Below are 25,804 nucleotides of genomic sequence, written 5' to 3'. Positions count from 1 at the left end.
CATTCAATTGCTAAAACATTTTCTGAGAAACCTACTTGCTCATCCTTTAGTGGATTCTCGATCACTCAAATGATTCTCCACTTCCATCCTCAATTGCCAAAAATTGAGGGTGGGCAAAATAGTCAATTTTCTAAAGATATGACTCGCTTGGACACACTGACACACTCCACTGTGCCACCTTTCCATGTGCTTAATGGGGCCTGAGTCAATTTAATTTTGACTCTATAAGAGTTTAATAAAGAAGTTATGAATGACCTTGACACAGAGAAGACTGAATTACAACTATTCCATGAGACTCATAGATCACAGATCTAAAGCTAGAAGTAACACCAGAGGTTATCCTACTGGGGTTGAAAGGGGGAAGCTGTGACTTTGAGGCCACATGTGGTGCTTGAGTGTGGCTCTTTCACTGAGTCCAAACTTCACAGAATAAATCCCCTTAATGAAAAGATTTGTTCCATAAAACTTGGGCTTAGTCAAAGGACCATACCCAAGTACCTAGAAGGTCTTGAGGCCGCAGGTTCCCCACTCCTGGTAGGATAACTCTGGTGTTACTCCTGGCTACTTTAACCCCCTCAATTTACAAATGAGGAAAGAAAAACCATAGAGGTTAAGTGACTTGTTCAAGGCCACACAGGTAGGCAAGGGAAAAGTCAGGTTACAGATTGACATTTTATAACTCTACTTTCACCAATTTTTCCCACTGTAATAGGATGGGAACCACCCTTACAAAATCAGAGAATCTCCACAGAAACTTCCAAAGATTCTCTCTATCCCTCTGCCAAAAACAAAATTTCAATAAAATCCTACTAGGCATGCAGCTAACATTTGTTCTACATCTTAATTTCTTGGAATTACAAAATTTCCAAACTCTAAGAAAACTTAGGTAAATAAAACATTAGTTAAGCATCTACTGAATGGAAAACACTGTTGTGGCGAAGTGGAGAGAAAGCTTAGAAGACCTAGATTCTGACCAATACAGACTACGTGATTGGGGCAAGTCAATAAATCCCTCACTGCCCCCACACAACTTATAGAATGAATTTCAGAGCAGTTGCTACTCTGCATTAATAAAATGAGTTTCTTCACTGGAGATTCCACACACCAAAAAATTACATATGGTCCCCCAAAAAAGTACAATATACTGAATGGGATACAAGGGTTACTAAAGCGTGTATACATGTGTGTGCACCTTATGATTACTTTGCGACCAATCCAAAACCCTCATTTTACTAATAAAGAAACTGAGGCCCAGAGTAGCAACTTATTCAAAGTGGCTTTCCAACAGAGGCTATATTAGGAGCCAGGTTTCCTACCTCCTGATTCTACCGCTTTTCTACTGAACCTTATCTACTTTTTAGTAAAGAACATTTCGTAGCTTCCTTGATGACTTTTAAAATAATAAACACACTAATAACAACGTTTTTCCTTCAAGCTAACTTTTTGCAACATAAATTGCTATATTTTGTTTGGACATGAAGCATAAATCTTTTGACTGGAAAAAAGGTCCTTGGCATAAAAAGTTTGCCTACATGTGAACTTTAGCTCCCTTTCAGCCATCTCTTTTCATAGAAGCAGTGGTTGAGCTCTGTTTTATCAAAGAAACATTTGACTGGAGAAAAGGCATAGCAGTCATCTCGCAACGGCAATGGACTTACCCTATGGACCTCCCACATGCACCTTTGTGCTCCACACAAATGTATAAACGAAGGCCCCCAGCACTTGGGGACAACGGTGATGAACTTATAAGAAGGCATGGACGAGCTTACACAGGTTGGGTAGGCACAGAAAAGGTTGTGATCTTCACCACTACAGGGAATGCCCATGTGAGATTCATTGGTGTATTAAACAAGTACAGCTTCCAGGGCAATGGGAGGAGAATCCCACCATTTTCTGCCCTGGTGAGACTTCATCTGGAGTATTGTATCCACTTCTGGAGATCATATTTAAGCAAAAACATTAAGAAACTGGAGCACATCCAAAGCGAGAGTGACCAAGATGGGTAGGAAATTCAAAATCATGTCATATTAGGAGTCTCTTGAAGAAATTAGGAATGCTTATCCCAGATAGGAGACCTGATAAATGATTTCAAAAAACTAAAAGACTGTCACATGTAAGTAGGATTAGACTAGCTCCAATTACCTCTTAGACAGAATTAGGACCAATACAGGGAAGTCACAGGGAGGCAGACTTCAGCTCAATAGAAAAAAATAACTTTATAATGGAGTTGTCCAGAAAGAAGTTGCCTTTTTAAAAGTTTCATAGTTTCTTCTTTGAGGTGATTATAACTCTCCAACACCACTGATCCCATATGAATTCTCAAATAAGAGGGAGAGGTAGAAGAGGTTCCTTTCAAAATAAGGCAGGACATAACTTATATCTTCAGGCATGTTGAGCTATTACCTTGAAAATTTTCAGGTTCAACCAGAAAAACACCACATTTCAAACTAAGTTCCTTTAAATGGCTGCCTTGCTATGGAAAAAATGAGCACACCTTTACAATGTTGGTGGAACTGTGAACTGGTCTAAGTATTCTGGAAAGCAATCTGGAACTCTGGTTTTTTAAGGGCCTAAAGTTGTCTATGCCCTTTGACTCAGAGATACCACTACTAGTATATATGATAAGGAAGTGAAAGACACAAAGAAAGGTCACCAATACACCAAAATATTCATAGCAGCACTTTTCACTTTAATAAATAACAGGAAACCAAATAGATATCCATCAATTGGGAAACGGTAACATCATGGCATGTGAATGGAATGGAATATTACTGTGCCATAAGAAATAAATAAGAAGAATTCAGAGAAGCATGAGAAGACTTATATAAACTGGTAGAGAGTGAAGTAAGCAGAACTAGGGAAACAGAATAACTAGAAAGAACATTACAGCAACGTAAATAGAAGGAAAGAAAAAACTAAGGCTATATAATAATAATGTACAAGGAGCTTAGCCCTGAGAAGGACTGAAAAAATATATCTCCCTTTAAAAAAAAAAAAAGGAAGTTGGGAGTACGGAATGCTATAAACACTGTAAAACTTAACGTGATGGGTTTTTTGGAGGAACTGCTTTTAATTCCCAAAAATCTTTTTTTTAAATTTCTTTGTGAGAAGGAGTGGTTTACTTGGAAAGAAAGGAAGGAAGATAAATGGATGCTCGAGTATAATGGATAAAGTGCTAAAACTGAAGGGAGAAAGATCTGGATTCAAATCCCACCTCAGACACTGAGTGGCTGTATGACCTTAGGTAAGTCATTTACCCTCTCTTGATCTCAGCTCCTCATTTGAAAAATGAGGGAGTTGGATCTAGATGACCTCTAATGTCCCTTCCAGTTTCAAATATATGGCCCTATGATTCCTAGGACACTCATTTTAGGGGTCTGGGCTATCATTAAAAAAATGTCCCCTCAAACACCTAAAACAAATTTTAAAAATGAAAACTGAAAAAATACAGACAGAAAGGTAAGCTGCACGAAGAAAATCTGCCTTATAGAATAGGCCCAGGACACTGGCAGGAGCCTCTGATTGAGGCATCCCAGTGTTCATGTGCAAATGGGAAGAAAGAATACAAAACAGCCTCAGTGATTTCCGTGCCAGAAAACTCCTATAACAGCCATTTGTTTGCAGTTTTGGCAAAACCTAAGTCAGGGAGCAGACTCAGGAGGACATCAGACCATTCCGTTCACTCTGAAAGAAGTATATCCAGTTTGACATTGACCAGAGCTGCAAATCCAAACTGCCAGCTGACAAGTGAGAGGTAATAACAATTCACATTGCTACAGTAACCCGAAAGGGCTACGCAGTGTTGCCCTTATACCAACACTGAAAGGTAGAGAGAAGTAATACTATCCACATTTCACATATAAAGGAAGTGGAGACTCAGAGAGCGAAGTGGCATGTCCATGGTCATTCGGCTATTAAACATTAAATCCAGGATCTCAGACTCTTAAGAGTTAGAAGTGATGGCTAAATCCCCAGTTAGTAGCATGGGAAAATGGGAAAAAGTTAATTCTCAGTTACCTGGGCTAACAAAAGAGGAAATCAAAGCCATGGATAAGGGAATCACTGGCATAGATAATCCAAAAGTCTTTTATGGTATATCTTACTGTGTGTGGCTTTTGAATGCATCTAACTTTCCTTCCTATTTCCATTTTATTTGGCTAATAGGAACATCGGTGTGCATTTCTTAAACACATACACCAGCAACTGGTAGGAGCATGTAACCCTGAAACACAGTAAATATCTGGGGAGAGTCAGTCTGGGATTTAGAAGGCGATTTGCATAAAGTGGACAATACTCAGACAAAATCGAGAGTGAGACTATGTTTGAGAAAGTGCTTTTTTCCCTACCTTGGGGGAAGGGCGAGGGTGTGGAGGAAGCAAAGGACAACTGATTTTTTGCTCTAATGGCTAAAGAGCCTTCTGGAGTTTAATTTGATTTGGCTGCCATGTGGTGTTGTCCATTCACATCTGGACTGCCTGGCACAGACCTCAGAGAATAGAGCAGAAGGATGCAGGGAAAGTTCTCAGATTGTGATGCTACTGCAATGACCTACTTGGGATTAGAAGAGCATTACAGAATATCACTGTGTTTTATGGGTCATAAATATTGCACAGATGTTCCTTATTTACATAGACACTGCTGATTATTATTGGTAATTAGCATGCTAATATGGCTATTCCTGCATTCTAAACGGCAAGGCCAGAGACATAGTGATGTAATTAAACAAGAGCTGTGTAACAAAACCAAAAAAAAAAAATTCTTCCTTTTGAAATTGATATCTTTGTAGTTGAGTTTATTCCATATCCTGAATTTGCAACAAGATGATATAACTTTTCACATAAAGCCAAGCAGCTATTGTTCTCAGCACAGATAACAGCAGTTTTCTGGTAGATTATAAAGACTATTGGTAAGTATTATGCCTATAACATCTCCAGTGACAGAGACCTCACTATCTCACCAGTCATCTAATTCTATTGTTAGAGGGCTCTAATTGTCAGGAAGTCCTTTCTTAAGGAAGTAGAAATTTTTCCCTGTAACTTTCACTCTGTGAAGCCAGGTAGGAATGGGATGATGAATCCTTCCTCCACATGAGACAACCTCAAATACTTGAAGACAGCTACCTTTCCCCCATGCCAGCCTAAATCTTCTTTTCCCAAGATTACACATCCCCAACATCTTCAGCCCATCCCACTGTGGTTTGTACTCTAGACCTCTTGCCATTTTAATTAACTTCCTTTAGCCTGACCATGTACATTTCTAAAATACTGTGCCCAGCAGTGGCCAACACTCTAGAAGAGCAGTTTGCCTCTGCCTGGTTGAAACTCCATGGAGTAAGACACCCATTCTAGAATAAGCTCATCACTTCTTAACTCACCACCATGCTGCTAACTCAAGACTTAACTGGCATCACCCTCTTCCATCTCCTCTTCCTTCTGTTTAGAGGGCAGTAACTAAACTCCAACCAATGCTTTCCTTCTTTGCAGAGGGCTGAAACTAGACTCGCAGATCCCTTCACTTTGCATCTGCTACCCTGTCTGGTTTCAACTCGACAGAACAAGATGCCCCCAACACACACACACCAGGTACCGTTTGGTGTCCTGTTCACTCATGCTCACACACACACACACACACACACACACACACACACACACACACACACTGGGCTGTGCCTTCCTTCAGATGTTGCCTCCCCCTTTAGACTGTAAGTTCATTGCAGACAAGGACTGTGTTTTTATTGTCTCCCCAGTGCTTAGCACAATGCTTGGTGTTTCTTGGATTGGAGACGGTGTCACACCAGAACAGAAGCACTAAAATACTTCCCTTTGTTTATACATAAGGTACATTAATAAAGATATAAAGAGCTAATTAGCATTTTGTCATCCCCATGATACTACAGCTGCCCCATTAAACAATATAGAATTCCTCAAAGGCAAATTTTAGAGCAATAGAACATGTTACCCTCAGTTTTGAGAGTGTTATAAAAGCAAGTTCCCTGGCTCACTCATTGCAGACCATGAGCCTGGCTGTTAGTTGAACATTCAATTGAATTCCACAAGTATTAATTAAAGTATCTACTGGGGCCTGGCCCTGGGCTAGGCACTGGGGACACCAACAATAAAATATATCCAATATATCTCACTACCTACCCTCAAAGGGCTTACCTCTTTAGAAGGGAAACAACACAGACACTAATAAGTATATTAAAAGGTAAATATAGAAAAAGTACCTTTATAGTGATGGGGAGCAGGAAAGTTGGCAGCTGGAGGAATCCCAAAAGGTTTCTTGTAGAAGATGTCACAAGAGACAAGCCTTGAATGCCAATATGGTTCTTGTGAAAAAGAGGTAAGAAGGGAGCGAATTCTAACTACACAAAAGCACAATCCACATAAAAGCAGTGACCAGGTAAGGAAAGTCAGGTGGCAAATCAGTTCAATTTAACTTAACTAATATTTATTAGCTAAGTAGATCAGTAGATTGAGTGTTTGAACCTGGAAGAAGACCTGATTTCAAGCCCAACCTAAGACACTTACTAGCTATGTGACCCTGGGCAAGTCATTTAACCATGTCTGACTTAGTTTCCTCATCTGTAAAATGAGTTCAAGGAAACCACTCTAGTATCTTTGCCAAGAAGCCCAAATAGGGTCATGAAGAGTCAGAGATGACTGAAACAACTGAACAACAAATGTGCAAGATACCATGCTAGGCACACTAAGAGGTACCATCTCTGCCATTTATACCAACTGTGTTCTAAAGTGCCTCCAGTGGGTTGCTCTCCCATCCAGAAGAGTCATATGTAGGATAAGTAACTGGTGTCCATTTCACAGATTTCAAGCTAAAAAGACCTTAGAGATGACTTTGTCCCAGCTCCTCAATTTAAAGAAGATGAAAGGGAGCTCCGGAGACAAGACTTGCCCAAGGTCACACAAGGTACTAAGTCACAGAGCCAAGATTCAAACCCAGAGAGACTCCAACTTCATTGTTCTTTCCAATACCAGTCCAACTTCCTCGGGATATTTACCCTAAATCCAGATCTCCAGCTTGGTACTCCTGACCATGATTGACCCCTAGCATTAAGAGACAAAAGGAGAGAGTAGAAAGGACCCTGTGCTTGGGTTGGGAAAATTTGGGGATTTGATTTCCTAGTCAGACACTAGCTGTGTGACCTCGACTTGGCTGCTTTGCCCTCATGAGTCTAGCCTTCCTCAACTGTAAGATGAGAAGAATGACATTAACATCACCTATCTTAGGAGGCTGCTGCGAACGAAGTGTTTTGTGAACTTTAAATCACTCCAGTAATAGCTAACATTCGTATAGTGCTTCCTCTGGGCCAGGCACTGTGCTAAGCTCTTTACAAATACATATTATCTTATCTGATTCTCACAATGACCCTGGAAGACAGGTGCTACTGTTATCCCCATTTTGCAGATGAAGAAACTAAGGCAGGCAGGAGTTAAGTGACTTGTCCAGGATCACAAAGCTAGGCACTATCTGAGACCAGATTTGAACTTAAGCCTTTCTTGATTCCAGGCCCAGAACTCAACCTACCATTCACCAGCTGCTCCAATATTGTTATCTGCATTTTATAGCTGAGGAAAATGAGGCAGACAGAGAATAAGTGACTTGTCCAGGGTCTGAGGCCAAATTTGAACTCAGATCTTCCTGACTCCGGGCCCCACACTTTATCCACTGAGTCACCTTATTATTATTGGCACTTTGGTATTCTGACCCTGAAATCCATTCAGATAAATTTAAACACAAGATCATCTAGTCAAAGCCCTACATTTTATAGTTAAGGAAACCAAGGCACAGAAAAGTGAAGTTATCTATCCAAGATCACAAAAATGTAAAGCCAGAATCCAAACTCTGTTCCTTGGACACTATTTTAGTTCTGTATAACACCCCATAGCCAATAAGTTATTGTTGTTGGGTCATTTTCAGTCATACCCAATTCTTCCTAATGTTATTTGGGGTTTTCTTGGCAAAGATGCTGGAGCGGTTTGCCATTGCCTTCTCCAGATCATTTTACAGATGAGGAAACTGAGGCAAACAGGGTTAAGTGACTTGTCCAAGGTCACACAGCTAGTAAATGTCTAAAGCTGGATTTGAACTCAGGTCCTCCTGACTGAAGGGCTGGCACTTTATTCCCTGTACCACCTAGCTACCCAAGGTCTTCCAGGTAATCAATAACAGAGTTAGAATTCAAAACCAGGCCTCCAATTCCAAATTCCACGATCCTTTCAGTTAACACTCAACAATTTGCACTTCTGTAGTCCTTTAAGGTTTACAAGGGACTTCCACCCCAAAAACTCTGTGAGAAGGTATTATGATTCCCTCACTTAAAAATAAGAAAACTATGGCTTATTAAAGGCTAAATGAAATCATGTTCACACAAATAGGAAATGTTGGAGCTGGGACTCAAACCCAAGTCCACCATTCTTTTGACCATATCATGTCACCACTATTTAAGCAGCAGTGTCAAAACTGGAAAATCAGAAGGTTAAATTGGCACCCATACCTAATCTAATCTCAGAATCTGTCCCATAAGTTTCAAGGTCAAAGATGAAGAGGCATTTAGGAGCTCTGGGCACAACTCATTCCAGTCCTCTATATTTCCCATAAAGTAAACCCAGACAGTGAAATTATCCAGATGTTAGCTTCTATGCTTTCAACACACCTCTAAATGCATTACTCTAGGCATTATACAAATCTAAAGAAACAGATTAGGAATTGATTTCCTCCAAAGAACCACCACATTAAACCAATCTTGATTCCTTCCCTCCAACAAAAGAGCATCATTTGCCAAATCTTCTTTCATTCAAGTGACAAAAAGAAGAAAATCAAAGACTATCACAACTGTCTACTGCTCAAGAAGGAAGAAAAATGACAGTACACAATCTGGCCTTGTATGAGCAAACTGATGGCCTGGAGCTTCACCATCCTTCAAGGCCCAGCTCAAATGCTGCCTCCTCCAGGAAGCTTTGGTTACAGTGTGATACAGTAGAAAGATTGAAAATGGAGTCAGAAGATATGGATTTAAATCCTTATTTTTACTGTGAAGCTATGGGATACTGGGCAAGATATTTCTCCTCTCTAGGCCCCAGAGAGGGGCGCTCATCTGCAAAATGAAGGGGTTTGACTAGACAGACTCTGAGGTAATCTCTAGTTTTAAACCCAAGAAACCTAAAAAAAAGATGCCTCCCAACTATAAATAAATCTTCTGAATTCTCATAAGTTGTTTATCTCTCATGCAGTTATCATACTCCCTATTACATCTATCAGTGTATATGTCTTAGCTTATCCTACTAGATTGCAAACATCTTGAAGCCAGGCTACATCTTCTTGATCTCGGTATCTTCCCTAATGACTAGCATGGTGGTCTGCATATAGCAAGTTCTCCATAGCCACGGAAAGCAAAGAAGGGAGGCGCCTGAAAAGAGCACTAAGTTCGGAGTAGTAAGACATGAGTTTGAATACTGACCTCAGGTAAGGTGATTCACTTCTCCGGCCTCAGCTTTCTCTGTAAAATGATGGATATGAGTGTGATGATCTTTAAGGTCCCTATTTAAGGGAGTAAGAGAAAAAGAGAAGGGGAAAAGGGAAACATGGTCTTCCCTTCAAAGTATAACTGTAATATACAACCAACCTCTCCCCAATGTGATTTTTTTCTTCATATGTACCTGTGAATTTGAGACAGAAAAAAAAAATCTTGTGAACCTAGAAACCAAGCTGTATATTTTCTATCCCCTAAATACCTGTCTTAATCAAAAGCAAAACTGTCCAGAAAAGACACAAGTTCCATTTTTTAGCATGAGTTTTCAATCTGGCCCAGGAAAATTACCTCAGAGCCAGAGCATGCGATTAAATGATTTTATCCCTAGTAAAATGTCACCTAAATATGGTAAGTCCGGGATCGTCTACTCAGTGTCTTTTTTTTATGTTTCTCCTTACCTATTTTCCACTTCTTACTTCCCAAAGTTGAGCACGTACCTTTCCACCTCCAACATTTTAGTTATTACTTTTAAGACCAGTGAAACCTTATTCCTACAAAACCCTCAGGGAATGAGGTATCAGAAGAGCAAAGTTTTCAAGACAGCCAAGGGCTTTTTAATCTAAGCACAAAAACTTTTTTTTTTTTTTTTAGTTTAACCACTCCGAATAGAAAACTTTTCTGAAACAGATAAATACATATAAGTGGGCAGATCACTTAATTTCTCAGCCTCAGTTTCCTCATCTGTAAGGAGAAAATGAGCTATTTAAATAATAATAATAATATTCCCTTTGGGGGGTAATAATAGCACCTACTTTACAGGGTTGTGAGAATAATGTAAGTTAACATATATAATGTATTTTACAAACCTTAAAAGCACTCTACCTATTATTATATACTTTTCTACCTTTTTAAAGTGAGTATAGAGACATTGAATAGTTAACTTTTTTGAATACCTCAGAATCATCATCATAAACAGTAATGACTACCCTGAGCTATAAATCTATAATGTTCTCAGTGGTTATGGAAGTGTAGAAAGGTTATTTGTCCCTATTCTTAATGGCCTCAGACTTCTAGGTGAGTTGGTGGCTTACCTCTGCTCTCTATAGTTTTCTGTCTTCTTCCTGTCAGCCAGGAATTTTCCCCCTTTCCTCCCTTTTTATAAGCTATGGGCTGGGGAACTGAACAAGCAAGCTTGTTATACCTACGTGTAAAATACAAAGTAATAGGCTCTGAATGAGGGTCTTAAGTATTTCCCTGCGCAAAAAGTACATGGACTTTTACATATCTATCTTGACTGTTCAATGTTTCATCTTGTTAGATTCAGCCCATCACTTCAGCCTCTCAAGATGCTTCTGGGTCCCGATTCTATGATCCAATTCATTAGCTATTTCTCTCTAAAAATTTGAGAAGCAGATCATTTATGTCTTCTTTTTACCAAATCCATATCAGCAGGATTTGTGGATGAATAGCTAATTTGCAGTCAGAGGACATAGGTTCATATCCTGCCTCTGTGAGATGTAGAAACAAGTCATTTCCTCTATCTGTGCCTTGACGTCCTCATACATGAAATGAGAAGATCGGTTAGACTAGATGACCAAGGTCCTTTATAACCCTAAACCTCATGATTCTATAGGACACATGGACATCATGAGATTTATAGCTAGACAGTAGAGATAATAAAGAAATTAACTATAAAAACCATGGATATTGAGGTATTTTGGAGAACTTTAACAATTGAACAGCACCTTGGTGGTCATCTAGTTCAGAATCTACTTCAGGAGAGCAGTTATGATAAATATAGAGAGAGAAGTTTAGAAAGAATTGTGATCAGCGTTACCCAGGTAATTGATAGAACAGCCAATCTGTTTCTATGGAGAGAGGAGGGAATAGTCAGTGTTGTAGATGGAGGTGGGGCCACCATTGAGACCAGATTCGCTAAGGGTTCTTTGTATATGATTTTACAATTGACATGACTGCACAAGTAACAACAGCTCACATTGCTATAGAAAATTTAAGGTTTGCCAAGTACTTTCTTTACAACCACCTTGTGAGGGGGATAATGCACTTATGCACATCCCCATTTTACAGGTACAGAAAGTGAGTCTCAGAGTTTCCTGTAACTCACAACTACTAAGTGTCAAAAACCAGGCATACAATTCAAATTTCCTGACTCCAATTCCAGTACTCTTTCTGTTATACCACACCTGCCATAGTATTATAGATAGGGCTTACTGAATGAACAAAGGTATAGTCACTTCCCTCATGGAGGATGGAATAGGGATATCTTTCCCTATGAAGCTTTAGTTAAATAGTGGCCAAGCAGCAGCATTTAGGATTTGAGCTCCCCTGGGATAAAGAGCTCTAAATAAATCAAGGGACTTTAGAGAAAGGCAGCAAATTGGTAGGGAAGATGAAAAGACTGAGTCAGAAAGAAAATGTAAAGGGATTAAACAGTATAATTTGGTGAAATGATGACTAACTGGGGCATAATAACAGGATACCAAATTCTAAAGGTATAAACACCATGGACAGAAATGAACACTTTTGCATTGTACAAAAGAATATAACAAGGAGTCAGGGGAACAAGTAAAAGAAAAGAAATGCACAATGAACATTGGGGAGAAATACCAGGCAGACACAGAAATGTCTGAATCATAGGACTGTTCTCCAAGGGAGTGGTCAAAAGCTCACCAATTACAAAACAAATTGGCTAGGTTCTGCAAGGGGGTATTTCATAGTTAGTAAGCCTTCACAGATCCTGGAGGAAAGCAATATGATGGTATTAATTGACTCTCAGAATAGTACTCAAGAGACCTGGATTCTACTTCCAGCTGTACAACTAAACAACCATACTTCAGGAAGCTTCTTCTCCTTTTGAAACCTCAGTTTACCCACCTATAAGAGCACTGGACCAAAAGACCCAATTTTCTTTTGAACTGTTTAACATTCTGTATTCTCTGCCTAGCTACTGAGTATGGTTACCTATGTGTGAGGAAGCATGGTACACTAAATTGAAAGCTGGCCTCGGAGACAGAAGACCCACCTTGACAAATACAGGTTGAGTGATTCTGAGCAAGTAAATTAATCTTTCAATGCTTCCAGATAATTCCAAGACTATAAGTTGCAGAAAACTCCCTATGCCGATTAAATTATAGGCCATATTGACCACAACTACATTCATTCCATACGTGTGTATATATACACATACATACATATATATACATACATACATACAACAAAGTATGGATCAATTCTCTGCTGCCTGTGCTAATTTTGGTCTAATAATTAACACCAAGAAAACATAGGTGTGCCATCAGCCACCACCATACCATTCATATGTGGAACCATCGGTTACAACAAATGGAGAAGTTTTGAATGCTGTGGGTAAGTTCACTTACCTTGGTAGTGTACTTTCCCGGGATGTATTTGTTGACAATGAGGTTGATGCACGCATTGCCAGAGCTAGCTCAGTGTTTGGGAGGCTCCAAAGAAAAGTTTGCAAGAGAAGAGGTATTAGACTGACTACCAAACTTAAGGTCAACAGAGCTGTTGTGCTGATCTCATTGTTGTATGCCTGTGAAATATGGACAGTCTACCAATGCCATGCCAGGAAACTGAATCATTTCCATTTGAACTGTCTTAGGAAGATTCTGAGGATCACCTGGCAGGATAAATTACCAGACACTGAAGTCCTTGCTCAAGCTGAACTGTCAAGCATTCAAACTATGCTTCAGAGAGCACAACTCTGATGGGCTGGCCACATTGTTCAAATGCAAAATGTATACTTGCCAAAAAGACTATTTTATGGAGAACTTACATGGGGCAGGCGATCACATGGTTGTCAGATGAAGCAATACAAGGATACTCTCAAGGTCTTTCTCAAGAACTTTGGATATGATTGTGGGACATGGGAGACACTGGCACACGACTGTTCAGCATGGCGTGCCCACATCAGAAAGGGTGCTGTGCTCTATGAGCAAAGTAGAATTGAGACAGCACAAAGTAAACATAGGATGCACAGATCTGGAGTATCCACTCCAAATATTCATATGGACCATCTATGCCCAACCTGTGGCAGAGAACTCTGAGTTCGTATTGGTCTGATCAGCCACAGTCAGACATACTGAAATTTCATTTTATCATGGTGATGTCATTTTGGTCCTCTTTGAAAACGAAAGACAACAATCAACTAATATACATACACATACACATATATACATATGTGTGTATATCACACCCCTCAAGTAGCTTCTACCCAGTTTAAGGCAAAAAAGGTTTCAAGACATCCTTGAGGAAGTCAGAGTATAAAGGTTTCAGCTTTAGTCTCAAGATTTAAGGTGATGTTAATTAATTACACAATCATGAGGATTGGTCCCTGGGTTTCAGTTGCACCAGCTGTAAAATGATTTGGTCAAACTAGACAATCTCTAAAGGACTGAACAGTTCTTTCTATATCTAATGCTCCATGAATCTATTATTCAACAGGAGGAAAAGGGTAGCAAACCAAAAGATCCATGATAGGATTTAAATGTAAGATTGAAGAATCTGGATTTTATTCAGTAGGCAACAGAAAGTAATTTAAAGTTTTTGAACAGGAGAATGACAACAAATCCATACATAAAGATTAACAAGGCAGTAATGCAAGGAGCATATTGGAAAGAAAGAATAGAATCAGAAAGTCCTGGTAGGAGATGGTTATGATGATTCCAGAAGATTGTAATGAGGAACTGCTAAGACATTACTTAATAAAGCCCCAACAAACATTTAAGTGCCTGCTCTGTAGAACACTTTACTCAATACAAAAAAAGATAAAGAGTTTAGATAAAATTCTCTCCTAGGGGACTGAAATCCACTTTGTATCATCAGCTCAGTTTGTTAACTCCTAGGAACACCATAGCTTCCTCCAGGATGAGTTGATCATCTGAATTCTTATCATTATGCAGATTGACTAAGATTTTGATACTCCACACTTTCTCAACTCCCCCTCCATTGCCTTTTTCCGCTAATTGAAGTATCATCAAATGCCTTCCAAATCCTTCCTTTATAAAGAGGACTTACAAAACCACTCCTAGTTTTGAGCAATAACAGAATGTATGTCAGAGGTGACTGGTTCTAATCAGAGCTGTGACCTAGCTGAACCAGGCTTCTGATCATGTAAAAGGTCAGAAGTTTTACGCATGCTTAACAAGCTGTTTGAAGGGGAACCTATCAGGGAAGAGAAAGTGAAGTGAGAGGTTCAGGAGGTTGTATCTAGCCAATGGAGAGCTACGGGGGAAATTCAAATCAGAAAGATTATAAAAGAGTTTGTAATTGTCTTGAGAGTGTGCTTGCACCTACTAAGTGACCCTTTTTTTACAAGAGTTAGAGGCCAAGTCAGATAATGATGTGAAATAAAAACCTTTTATTATAAATTCAAAAAATAAAAATAAAGAGGACTCACAACCTTCCAGGCAACTCCATTCTCCATCAACAATTTTGTTCCTCTTTGACTCCACGTAACACCATGCCCTTCACTGGGTACCCCCTGGCTTGACTGCCACTCCTACCCCTCACCCTTCCCCCATTTCACTTTTCATCTTCCTTTTATGTACTGTCTTCCCCCCATTAGCTTGTAACCACAATGAACACAATGGCAGTAACTGTGTAATTAGATAGCTCTAGTAGGAAATAGAGTCAACAAGACTTTGTAAATTATCAAACGTGAGAATTGAGGGAAACAAGTCAAAAATAATTCCAAGGTTTCGAACACTTAGAAGGATGGTACTATTGACAGAAATATGAAACTCAGAAGAAATGACAGATTGGAGGAGAAGAGAAAGATAATCTGGTTTTAGGCTTGTCAATTTTGAGATGCCTGAGAACCAGGTGGACATATCTTGTGTGGCCTGATATCCACCTTTTCAAGAAAAAATTACTCAGTGCCTCCCTGGAAATCACTTTCTTTAATCCTTTAACAGGTTTTTTTTTTTTAATTTGCATCTTAAGTTTAATAATTTATTGTAAATTTGTGGGGGTTTTCCTGAATTGAAATTTTGGTGATATAATATTGCATCATGTAAACATATAGTATCATATTGTAAATAAATTATTATACACACATATAACTGTCAATGCATGCTGGACTTCCCAACGATGCACAGCACACTTGACTGCCAACACTTGCTTGTCAAGACCTATTGGCAGATTTGACCACTGATCAGTTATAACTTGCATTTTGTGTGTTTATTTGGAAAACAATGTAATCACTTTAACTCTGTTACTCAACAGATGAAACATGAATGAACAGTTTTTCAAAATTTTCTTATCTTCTCTTTTTTTCTTATGCTTCTACTTCCCCCTTATTTTTATTCAACACTCCCCAATTTCACTAAAGGCTACTACTACCCCTCTGGATCATTCCAACACCCCCAGGGTGTCTTATTGCCCACTTTGGTAATCTATGCATCTAGAGTAGACCATTGGAAATACAGGTTTAGGAGCCAATACAGAGGTCAGAACTACAGATATACATTTTGAAGATATCTCCATGAAGATGACAGGTGAACCCATAGAATTTTTAAGAGAAAGAGTATAACAAAAAGAAAGAAGGTGAATTACAAAACTTTGAGAAATGGAGTCTGGAAGTGTCTGTCATCAAAAAAAAAAAAAAGGTCAAGGAAGAATGTCTAGTTCAAATGCTACAAAAAAAGATCAAGAAGAATGAGAATCAAAAAAGGGAGAGGGGTAGGATAAATTAATTAGACAATTAGTCTGATCACCTTGAAAAAAGTTTCTGTAGAATTGTGGGATGGAAGTCAGACTACAAGAGATGAAAAAAAACTGTAAAGAAAAAATGGTAAGGAAATGAGAGACAGAGACAGAGAAGAGACTACCAATTCTCAAAGTCTGACTGTGGTAAGGAAATAGGAAAGAGTACAGACAACTTTTCTGGAATTTGACAAAGCAAATAGAAGGTTCATTTGAAGGCTGTTTTTCTTAAATGACTGAAGACACCTGTGCATGTTTGTAGCGAGAAGAAAAAGAGTGATAAAACTATAGGTGTACATCTGGAAAAGACCTTAACAGTCATATCATTCAAATGCAGTAAAAAGGCACAAAAAAAATAGCAGGACTTTCATGCTTATCAGCATAACAATAGCAGTTAATACTTCTATAGTGCTTTAATGTTTATGAAGTGCTTTCCTCATATTTACCCTTTCTTCAGATGAAGAAATTGAATCTCAGAGATATTAAATAACTTGCCATTAGTCACATAGCCTAAACTGTCAAAACTAAGACCTGAACCTAGGGCTTTTTCCATTACATTGTATTACCACTACCATGAGATGATGAGATAAAATTAGAATACATTAAAAATCAACTGCAAAAATACAGGTTGAGGGAAACATGGTTAGAAAGTAAATTCTGGTAACTATGACCTAGAGGATTTAGTGAGCTCAATGAGAGTTACCAGTGTGATATGGCATGGCCTTTTTTAGCTGTCATCTGCCAGATTACATTAATGGGGGTAGAATATCTAAAATGAGGGCTGCGATAGTCCTCCTAAATTCAAAAGGCATTGTCAAGGCAGGGCATGATCAGATTAGGGCAGACCCAATACATAAAACCCATGTCACATGAAAAATTGTTTGAAGGATGTTTAGCCTGAAAAGCAAATGTGGTCACAAGGACAAAGGAGACAGGGAGAAGGAGTAAGCAATTATATAGTTCCTACTATGTGCCAGGCATTATGCTAAGCACTTTTTACAAATAAGAAGAAAGACATTGTTGCTGTCTTCATTTATTTGTAGGTCTATGATGTGGAAGCAGAATTCAACTTCTTCTACTTGATGCAGAAGGCAGAACTATAGCCAATGAATGAGAGCTCCAAGGAAAACAAAATCTGGGCACAATATAAGAGCTAAGCTCCTAACAAATACCCATCCACCAAATATGAAAAAGGAATAAGACAAATGCTGAAGAGGATATGGAAAAATAGAGACACTGATGATGGATCTGTAAACTGGTTCAACCATTCTGGAGAACAATTTAAAACTATGCCCAAAGGACTATAAAACTATGTATGCCCTTTGATCCAGTGATACTACTACCACATCTCTATCAAAAAGAGATCAAAAAAAAAGAAAAATACCTATATGCACAAAATTATGTCTAGCAGTTCTTTTTGTGGTGGTAAAGAATTAGAAATTGAGGGGATATCCATCAGTTGGGGAGTGGCTGAACAAGTTGTGGTATATTATGAAGAAATTATGAAGAAGATAATTTTAGAAAAACCTGGGGAGACTTTAATGAACTGATGCAAAATGAAGTGAGCAGAACCAGGAGAACATTATACACAGTAATGATGATCAGCTATGTAATGAGACAACATTGTAATGACAATCAACTATAAAAGATTTAACTATTCTAGTCAATACAATGATTCAAAACAATTCCAAAGTACTCATGATGAAAAATGCTATCCACATCCAGAGAGAGAACTCTGAATGAAGACTGAAGCATATTTTTTTTACTTTATTTTTCTTATTTTATTTATTTAACAACATTTTAAAATACATTTTGCATGACTTCCCATGTATAACTAATAACATATTGCTTGCCTTCTGAAGGGAGGGGCTTGAGAGAGGGAGAGAATTTGCAACTCAAAATGTAAAAAGAAAAAATAATGTTAAGTAAATTTAAAAATTATAAACAAAAGTCACCCATCCAAAAGTGAAATGAGATACCTCAGAAGGCAGTAACAGCCTAGTTGACATTTAGTCTTCAGAGGTGTTCAGGGAATGAACTTGTTGTATATCAGAGGCATCTGATATACAAGTCTGATATATCACTTGATGTACAGATGACATATATCAGAGGCAACATGGTACAGTAGAAAGACCACTCGAATTAGAGTCAGAGAACTTACATTCAAATCCTAGCTCTGCTGCTTACTACAGACATAACCTCAGTCAAGTCATTTAACCTCTCTGGTCTCAGTTTCCTCAAATGTAAAATGAGGATGTTGGACTAGGTAGCTTCTAAAGTTCCCTCTGTCTCTTGATCTAAAGTTCTATGTTGTGGAAAGGACTCCAGGGTTTCTGGCAGGAGGCTGGATTAGATATCCTCTGAGGCCTTTTTCAACTCTAAGATTTTATTATAAACAAATTTCATTAATAAGTAATTTTCTTCTTCCAGGCCAAAAATGAAACTGCCCAAGGAGACTAGAGTAAATGTTGATTTCTAGGACTCCCTATAAGAGACATTGACCCTTCTCTACACAATGCTATTTATCATGTTATTTCTTTCTGATCTTTCTGATTGCTATTAATCCATGAAATCCAGGTGCCTTTGTTCTTCTACAAGCCAATTTGAATCAATTTTGAAAGTAAGATTTCATGAGACACTCTAACCACTCTCTAATATCTATCCAAGGTGCTCTCTTCAAGACCTAATATTTTAATGTGCTTGAAAAGGCTGTTAAGCTCATCTGACATGCTTTGTTTTCAATAATCCCAAAGGTACTTACTTTTCCTTTTAGTGCTGAGAAGTCAATGCTCTTTTAAATGCTTAAATATGTCCTCTCTTTCCTTAAGTTCATAAATTTAAAATAAAAAGTCCCCTCCCCCCAAGGATTCTGAATATCATTTTTGTTTACTAACATTTTTACAACATTTAGTGGTCACAAATCATAGATCTTGTTGATTTCCTTTGTTTTATTTGATCCCCATCAACAACCCTGTAAGAGGAATGCTTAAAATTATTTCATAAATTTATGATTTTAATGGTGTAGATATTTTGCCTACCCATAGAAGTAGTAACCCCTCCATTCCTTAGCAAATATTATATATGAGGCTGGCCACACACAGCAGCATCACCACCACCAACACCCCCAAAAAATACAACAATGGAGACAATTTTCTGGTGATCAGATTCCTTACATTTAGCTAGTCTAGTCCTCAGAGTATAACCTACCTTCATCCTTCCAGATTGTGGAACCTGCCTGAGCTGACATAAATTTAGGGTCACCTACCATACCAGAATGGGACAGATGTAAGTAGTTGCCAGAGTTCAAATGGAACATTAAGAATCATCTAGCTCAGCCATCACCTAAAACAATAACTCCTCCCCACAAAATATCACTTTATCAGTGGGGAAACTGAGATGTAGGGATCCAGAATAACTTGCTTAATGTTGCATGCCATTAAGTGACAGTGGCAAGATCCAAACCAAAATCTTCTACTCCAATCTCAGTGTTCTTTCTGATATCCTTTAGCCACTTCAGCAACCCCATCTTAGACCCTCCAAGATAAAAAGGACTTTTATTTTTTCTCCTCCAAATCTATTTATTTGTTTTTAGTTTTACACAATCACTTCCATAAATTTTAAATTTTCTTCCCCTCCTTCCCCACTCCTTCTCTAAGATGGCATGTAATCTTATACAGGCTCTACATATACATTTTCATTAAATACATTTTCACACTAGTCATGTTGCATAAAAGAATTAAAATGAATGAGAGAAACCATGATTAAAATTAAACAAAACCAAACATAACAAAAGAGAAAATAGTTCTTTCTCTGGGTGTGGATGGCATTTTGCCTCATGAGTCCTGAAAAGGACTTTTAAAAAGACAGTCTAGTTTGACCTCTCTCTGAAACATGAATTCTCTTTTACAACATCCTCAACAAGTAGCCATCCAATCTCTGCCTGAATACCTCCAAATATAAGGGATTTACTACCTCCTCAAGTAGCCCAGTAGAGTATGACAACATAGCATGGGGAATAAAGTGATGCACTGGAAATCACAAAGACCTGAGTTTGAATTGTATCTAATATTCACTGGGTATGTAACCACAGGCAAGTCATTGAATAGCCCTGGGATCCAGTTTTCTTACCTACCTCAGAGTAAATATCATCTGTAGCATCAATGTCAACAAGTTGTTGTAAGGATCAAATGAGATAACAAACATAAGGAGCATTTTTGCAAATTCCAAAGCACTATACAAATGCTTATTAGTCAATTCCATTTGTGAATACTTCCATTTGCTAGCAATTTCTTCCTTATACTGAGCTCAACTCTGCCTTTTTCTAACTTCCATCTCCTGCCTGCCTTCTGGGTCCAAGAAGAAAAAACCTAATCACTCATTTTTGAAGATTCCTTTTAAGTATTTCATTGTACATATATCCCCAGCCCCAAGTGTCTTCAACCAACCCTCATATGACATAATTTCTAAGTCCCACTTCATTTGGCCACCCTTTTCTATACAAGTCACAGTTTTTCAATCAATACTCCTGAAATGTAGTCCCCAGAACTGTGGGTCAGACCACAATATCACTATCCCACCTCACCTTCTGAATTCCATACTTCTGTTAAGATATCTGAGAATTTGATTTTTCCTTTGCTTTTTTTTTTTTGACTGCTAAATTAATTCATGGAACTTATGGTGCATGCAAAAAAAAATCTAGTTCTTTTCCAACAGAGGCAGGTAACTTTGTCTGTCTTGTTTCTTCCAAGGACTGCGCTGTCCACATTTTTCAAAAGAGCCACGTGTTTTCCTGTTATATCTGGCAACAGTTTATTTTTTTTATAGGTGCCAATTCAGGAGGTTAAGTGTGCTTACAACAGAACATTTCCTACACATTACTAGGATGTCCAAATGCATTACTGTCACCTGTAGAAGAAAATTTAATTTGGAAACTATTTTTAAAAGCAGTATCACCAACTGAGCATTAAGCTCACAAAGCTCCCTTGTCTATATTAATCCTCACAAAGGAGAAAAGCCAAAACCTGCCTCTCAGACTGATAGGCTTAGCAAATTCACTTTCTTTTTCTATGTTTACAATCATATGCAGTGGTCAGAAACAACCTTCTTCCCTTTCTCTGTTCTGGGATTTTAACATCACCATCATCAATAAATATTTATTGAGTACCCACCATGTATTTGGCACTGCTACTGTTTCCACAGCAACACAATGTCATCCCTTTTTTTAAAGGGGAAATGCTATCGTCTTCTATGATCGTAGTTCATAAAGGTGACATTAACTGTACTAGAATGGATGCTATTGTTGAATTCTACAGTAATTTCACCAAACCAGAAAAGAACTTTAGTATATGGGAAGAGTCCTTATATTTGTATAAACACCCCAGAATGCACCCAGAATGAGTCTGCTCTTAACACAGAAGTGTGTGTGTCACAACTGTTACAGAAGCAGAATTTCAGACCATCACTGGCCATTAATTGTTCTTTTATTAAAAAACAAATCAAGCAAGCAAGGACAGAAAATAAAGTTGCACTGTACTGCTAACAGCTCCCCAGAGGAAGGTAGAAGTGATTATTGAGTTAAATGACTACATTGGTAACAACTACAACATAGAACCGTTCCTTCCATTAGATCTGTTCAGGCTATCAAATTCCTGGTGCTAAGATTTGCTGGAAAATGAAATAATTATCTCCTCAGCCTTTTTTTCAGATCTCTTCTCTTTTATCAGGAACCCAAGTCATTACTAAAGGACTGATAATTTAATTATTTTTTCCTACTGCAAAAATCAATATCACATGTCAGGTAGTGCGAAAAAAAGTTGGGTTAAGAGCAAACCTATAAAAAGTACAATTAGGCAACATTGTTTCATCAGCTAGGTTTGGATCTCTTGGCCAACAGGTGATTGAATAGGTCATGGTCCCAATTTGGAACTAAATATAAAAATCTAGGTAACTTTTAGAATCAATATTTTCCTTTGAAAACAAAGTAGCTGAAATAGCAAGAAGAAAAACATACAAGGAGATTTTTAATTACCATCAAACTTTCCAAGTTTTAGCTAGGATTCCTAAATAACATCAACCTGTGATTATATTGGCTTTAGATTTTGTTCCTACAAATTCTCATTAACTTGACAAGTCTGTGCAATTACGTTAGTAGTGTCGGGCCAATAGATTTCTTCAATGTTCACCATTTATCTCCATCAACAAATGTAGACGTTTGTTGAATGAGGGTGAAAAGACAGGAAGAAATAGTCTAATAATTAAATGGGCTAGTTAGCATGACATTAGAAAGGAAACAATGCGACAAACAGAACATGGTTTCTACAAATTAATGGTTCTTAGGAAGGCCAGTTTCCAACACAAAATTCATGTCATCAGTTAGATGATCCTTAACAACTGCAGCCCCTCCATAGTAAAGCAGTATTTGAAATGTAAGATATCACAGGTCGAACCAATAGGGACATATGGTACTGAAACACAAGTCATGTTTTTCACCAAAAAACGAGATGCCAAGCCTGCTTGCCTTCCCTGTGTGTTACGAAATAGCAAACAAAGAAAAGGTGCCGGCTGCTCTCGCACTTTTCTAAATGTTTTAACAAAAGGCTGCTGAATAAATACATTACTCAGAGGGAAGGAAAAGTTCCTTCACAGAGATGAGATTTGCATTTTAATACTTAGGGAAAGAGCACCACCCAATGGAAACCACTCAAACTGCAGAGCATTCAGCACTGGACAGCTTCCCTGAGGAACTTCCTGGTTCCAGCAGAAACTGAAGGGAAAACGGAGTGAGATTTGAATTTGATGATTCTTTGTTTTTGTACCTTTACCTGGGGTGTGCATGCTGTAAGTGATTTGGGGGCTATGAAAACCTAGAAAATCAAGTGAAATCTAAAACATCTCTCACAGTGCCCCATGACTAAAATTCTCTTGTGGAAAGAGCCATCCTTACATTCCACAGCAAAATTTTAATGTGCTGTTATTTCTTTCACTCTCCTCACATGAAATCCTGAGTGGGGAAAACACACATCCTGTAGATGTATTACCTTTCTATCTAGGTTCTCTCTCCTTGTTCACTTACCCTTTCTCTCACTCCCCAAATCAAACACCTCCAAGAATCTTTCCGAGCAATAGAAAGGCACAGTTACCGGTGGCAAAAAGCCTTGATGTCATCCTCATTTTTAAAAAACACTATGCCAGTTCAAGCCTAACTTATTTCTATTGGAGTAGTCATTCCAACTGTTTCTTTTATCTACCTCAGAAGCAGTTTGTTTTATAAGACTACATTTCCCAAAGGTTTTTTTTTTTTTTTAAGCCTTGGTAATGTATGTGCACAGCTGTTGCTTAGCAATCTAAATCCAGCCATTTTTTATTAAGTACCATTTGGTTTATTTCAACCTCTCTTTTCTGGAACTGAGCAGTTAAAATTCAACATGGTCAAGCGCATTTCCCATCTATCAAGGCAATGGAAAGAAACTTCAACACTATCTGAAACTGAAAAGGCTCCACTACTCCCTCGTCAGCGTCTTACTCTGGGGACCATGGCATTGTTACTGCCAAATTGTTTGTGTAGCGATGAAATGATTTTTATGTCTATACAGAACACAGAGATCAAGTACACAAAGGGCTGTATTCCGCTAGCTGCACATCAGTACAGTCTTCACCAATTCAGATTTTTCCTATCATTCACCCAATTTTATTATTGCAACTACATTATCATCTTTCAAACTTTTCCAAAATCCAACTAAACCGACTCAAGACTAAGTCATTTGACTGCAAAGGGTCCTGACAGATAAACAAGACTGTCTCCACTTCACCATGGAACACAAAACGTTCTCCGAGGATAAGGCTGAGATTTGATTGCCGCCTCAGCCTTCCCCCCCCCCACCCTTTTATTTTCCCAACAGAAGAATGGGAAATTTTTGCAGTTTATGCCATTTTAACTCTTAGCTCTCTATCCAAAGACCACCACCCAAGTTCGTCTTGTGAAGGTTTGTAAGGGTAAGGACGGGGGAGGGGAGGAGGTGAAGAGGAGGAAAATTAATCAACGGAGGAGGATGGATTTTGCATTCTTATGGAAAGCAGCCTTCCAGTCCAGGGGCGGGAAGACAGCCACTTGCCTGAATAGGCACCTGTCGTCTTTAAGTAATTCTAGCTATGTCTAAAGGAACTGTAGGAGGGAGGGAAAAAGAGACTTGTTGCAAGGGACAGATGCCCCAAATCTAACAACCTCAAATATTAGGCTGACAGACTCTGACAAGTGTGAAATAGACAGTCCAAATATTCCCAGCATCCAAGGAAGTTATCCAATCCCGGGGCCCTCAATGGAAAGTAACTACTCCACTTTTAAAAGGCTGACCAACTTTTGATTTAAAGGTACGAGAATGGAGGTTGGGGGAGGTAGATCGCTAGCAATGTCTTATAACGCTGGCCGGCCTCTGCCTCTTTCTCTGGTTTCAGAACAGCTGCTAGCTAGGCAAGAAGAATGAGAATGCCGTCCCTGGAGCAGAGGCTGTAACTTTGTCCCTGGAGCTCTTGGAGAAGCCTCAAAGGGAAAGGAGACCCAGGGCTCCCGCAAACCGCTCGGAGCTGGTTCTCAGCCCGAGCCCCCGTACAGGTGCAGGCTGCGGGCCAGTCCGCGGTCTCCGCTACTGGGAAACGAGGCTCCCTGCGGGACCCTGGGGAAAAGTGGGCTTCGAGGGGGCTTCGGGAGCGTTTGGGACAGCCGGCACTAGATGCCAGCCGGAGACCGAGCCAGGCTGGCCGGGGGCTGACCGGCCGGGGACTGACCAGCCAGGGGCTGACCAGCCGGCAAAGGTCCTCCGACGGCCGTGACCGTGACACAGAGCCCGGTGCTCTGCTCTGGGGGGACGGGGACTTGCAGCTCTGGCCAAGCACCCGAGCGGATCTGGAAAGGGAGGTGAGTCCCGGGACCCGCAGCGGGGCGCTGGGCGAGGCACCCAGTCCCTAGCTGAAGCCAAAGACCAACTCCCAGCCCCCGCCTCAACTTGGCGGCGCTTCCCGGCCCCACTCACCTGCAAAGCCCTGTCCCTCTGCTGGGTGCAACAGCTGCAAAAGGAAGACAAACGTGGCAGTCCTGGTCATGCTTTACTGGAGGGTGCATCCCCTTCCCGCGGCGGCCGAACAGAGGCTGGGGCTGGGGGCGGCGGGCTGGCGAACAGCCCCGGCGGCGGCGGCGTCCTCAGCGGACACTGAGCGCCGCGACTCTGCTCTCCGAGCTTGGGCTCCGCGCTCTGGGCTTGGGCTCCGCGCTCGGGCGGCTGCTCACCGGCTCTGAGGAGGTGCTACCAACTGAGGGAAGGAGGGAAGGGGGGGAGGGACAAGGGGGAGGGGCACCGAACCGGGGAGGGGGTGGAAGAGGAGATTTCCCCCGAGTCCTAACGCCCGCCTTTTACTGGCTTCGGCTCCAGCACAGCCCGGCGCGCACTCTCTCCTTCCCGGCTGGAGCCCGCGGAGCCGCCACCGCCAAGCCAGCGGAGCGCAGACCCTAGGAAAAGGGCTCCGGGCTTAGGAGGAGGCTCGACTCGCCCGTCCTCCCCGAGCTGCCTTGGGGGC

General features: G+C 39.8%; 1 protein-coding gene across 4 annotated transcripts in view; it reads right to left on the bottom strand.

Moving 5' to 3' along the window:
* The window catches only part of PTPRT (protein tyrosine phosphatase receptor type T), a 1,308,680-nt gene extending 1,283,156 nt beyond the window's left edge, over window positions 1–25,524 (bottom strand). For all 4 annotated transcript variants that reach the window (XM_072631465.1, XM_072631466.1, XM_072631467.1 and 1 more), the window contains exon 1: window positions 25,264–25,524. In XM_072631465.1, the coding sequence (XP_072487566.1) occupies window positions 25,264–25,333 (70 nt within the window). In that variant the 5' untranslated portion in view covers window positions 25,334–25,524. The remainder of the gene's footprint in view (window positions 1–25,263) is intronic.
* Between the last annotated feature and the right edge of the window lie 280 nt (window positions 25,525–25,804).

This window comes from Notamacropus eugenii, chromosome 1, assembly GCF_028372415.1.
Source record: "Notamacropus eugenii isolate mMacEug1 chromosome 1, mMacEug1.pri_v2, whole genome shotgun sequence".
Classification (NCBI taxonomy): Eukaryota; Metazoa; Chordata; class Mammalia; order Diprotodontia; family Macropodidae; genus Notamacropus; species Notamacropus eugenii.
The sequence above is the reverse complement of the archived record's forward strand: the minus strand, read 5'-3'. Positions and strand labels throughout refer to the sequence as shown.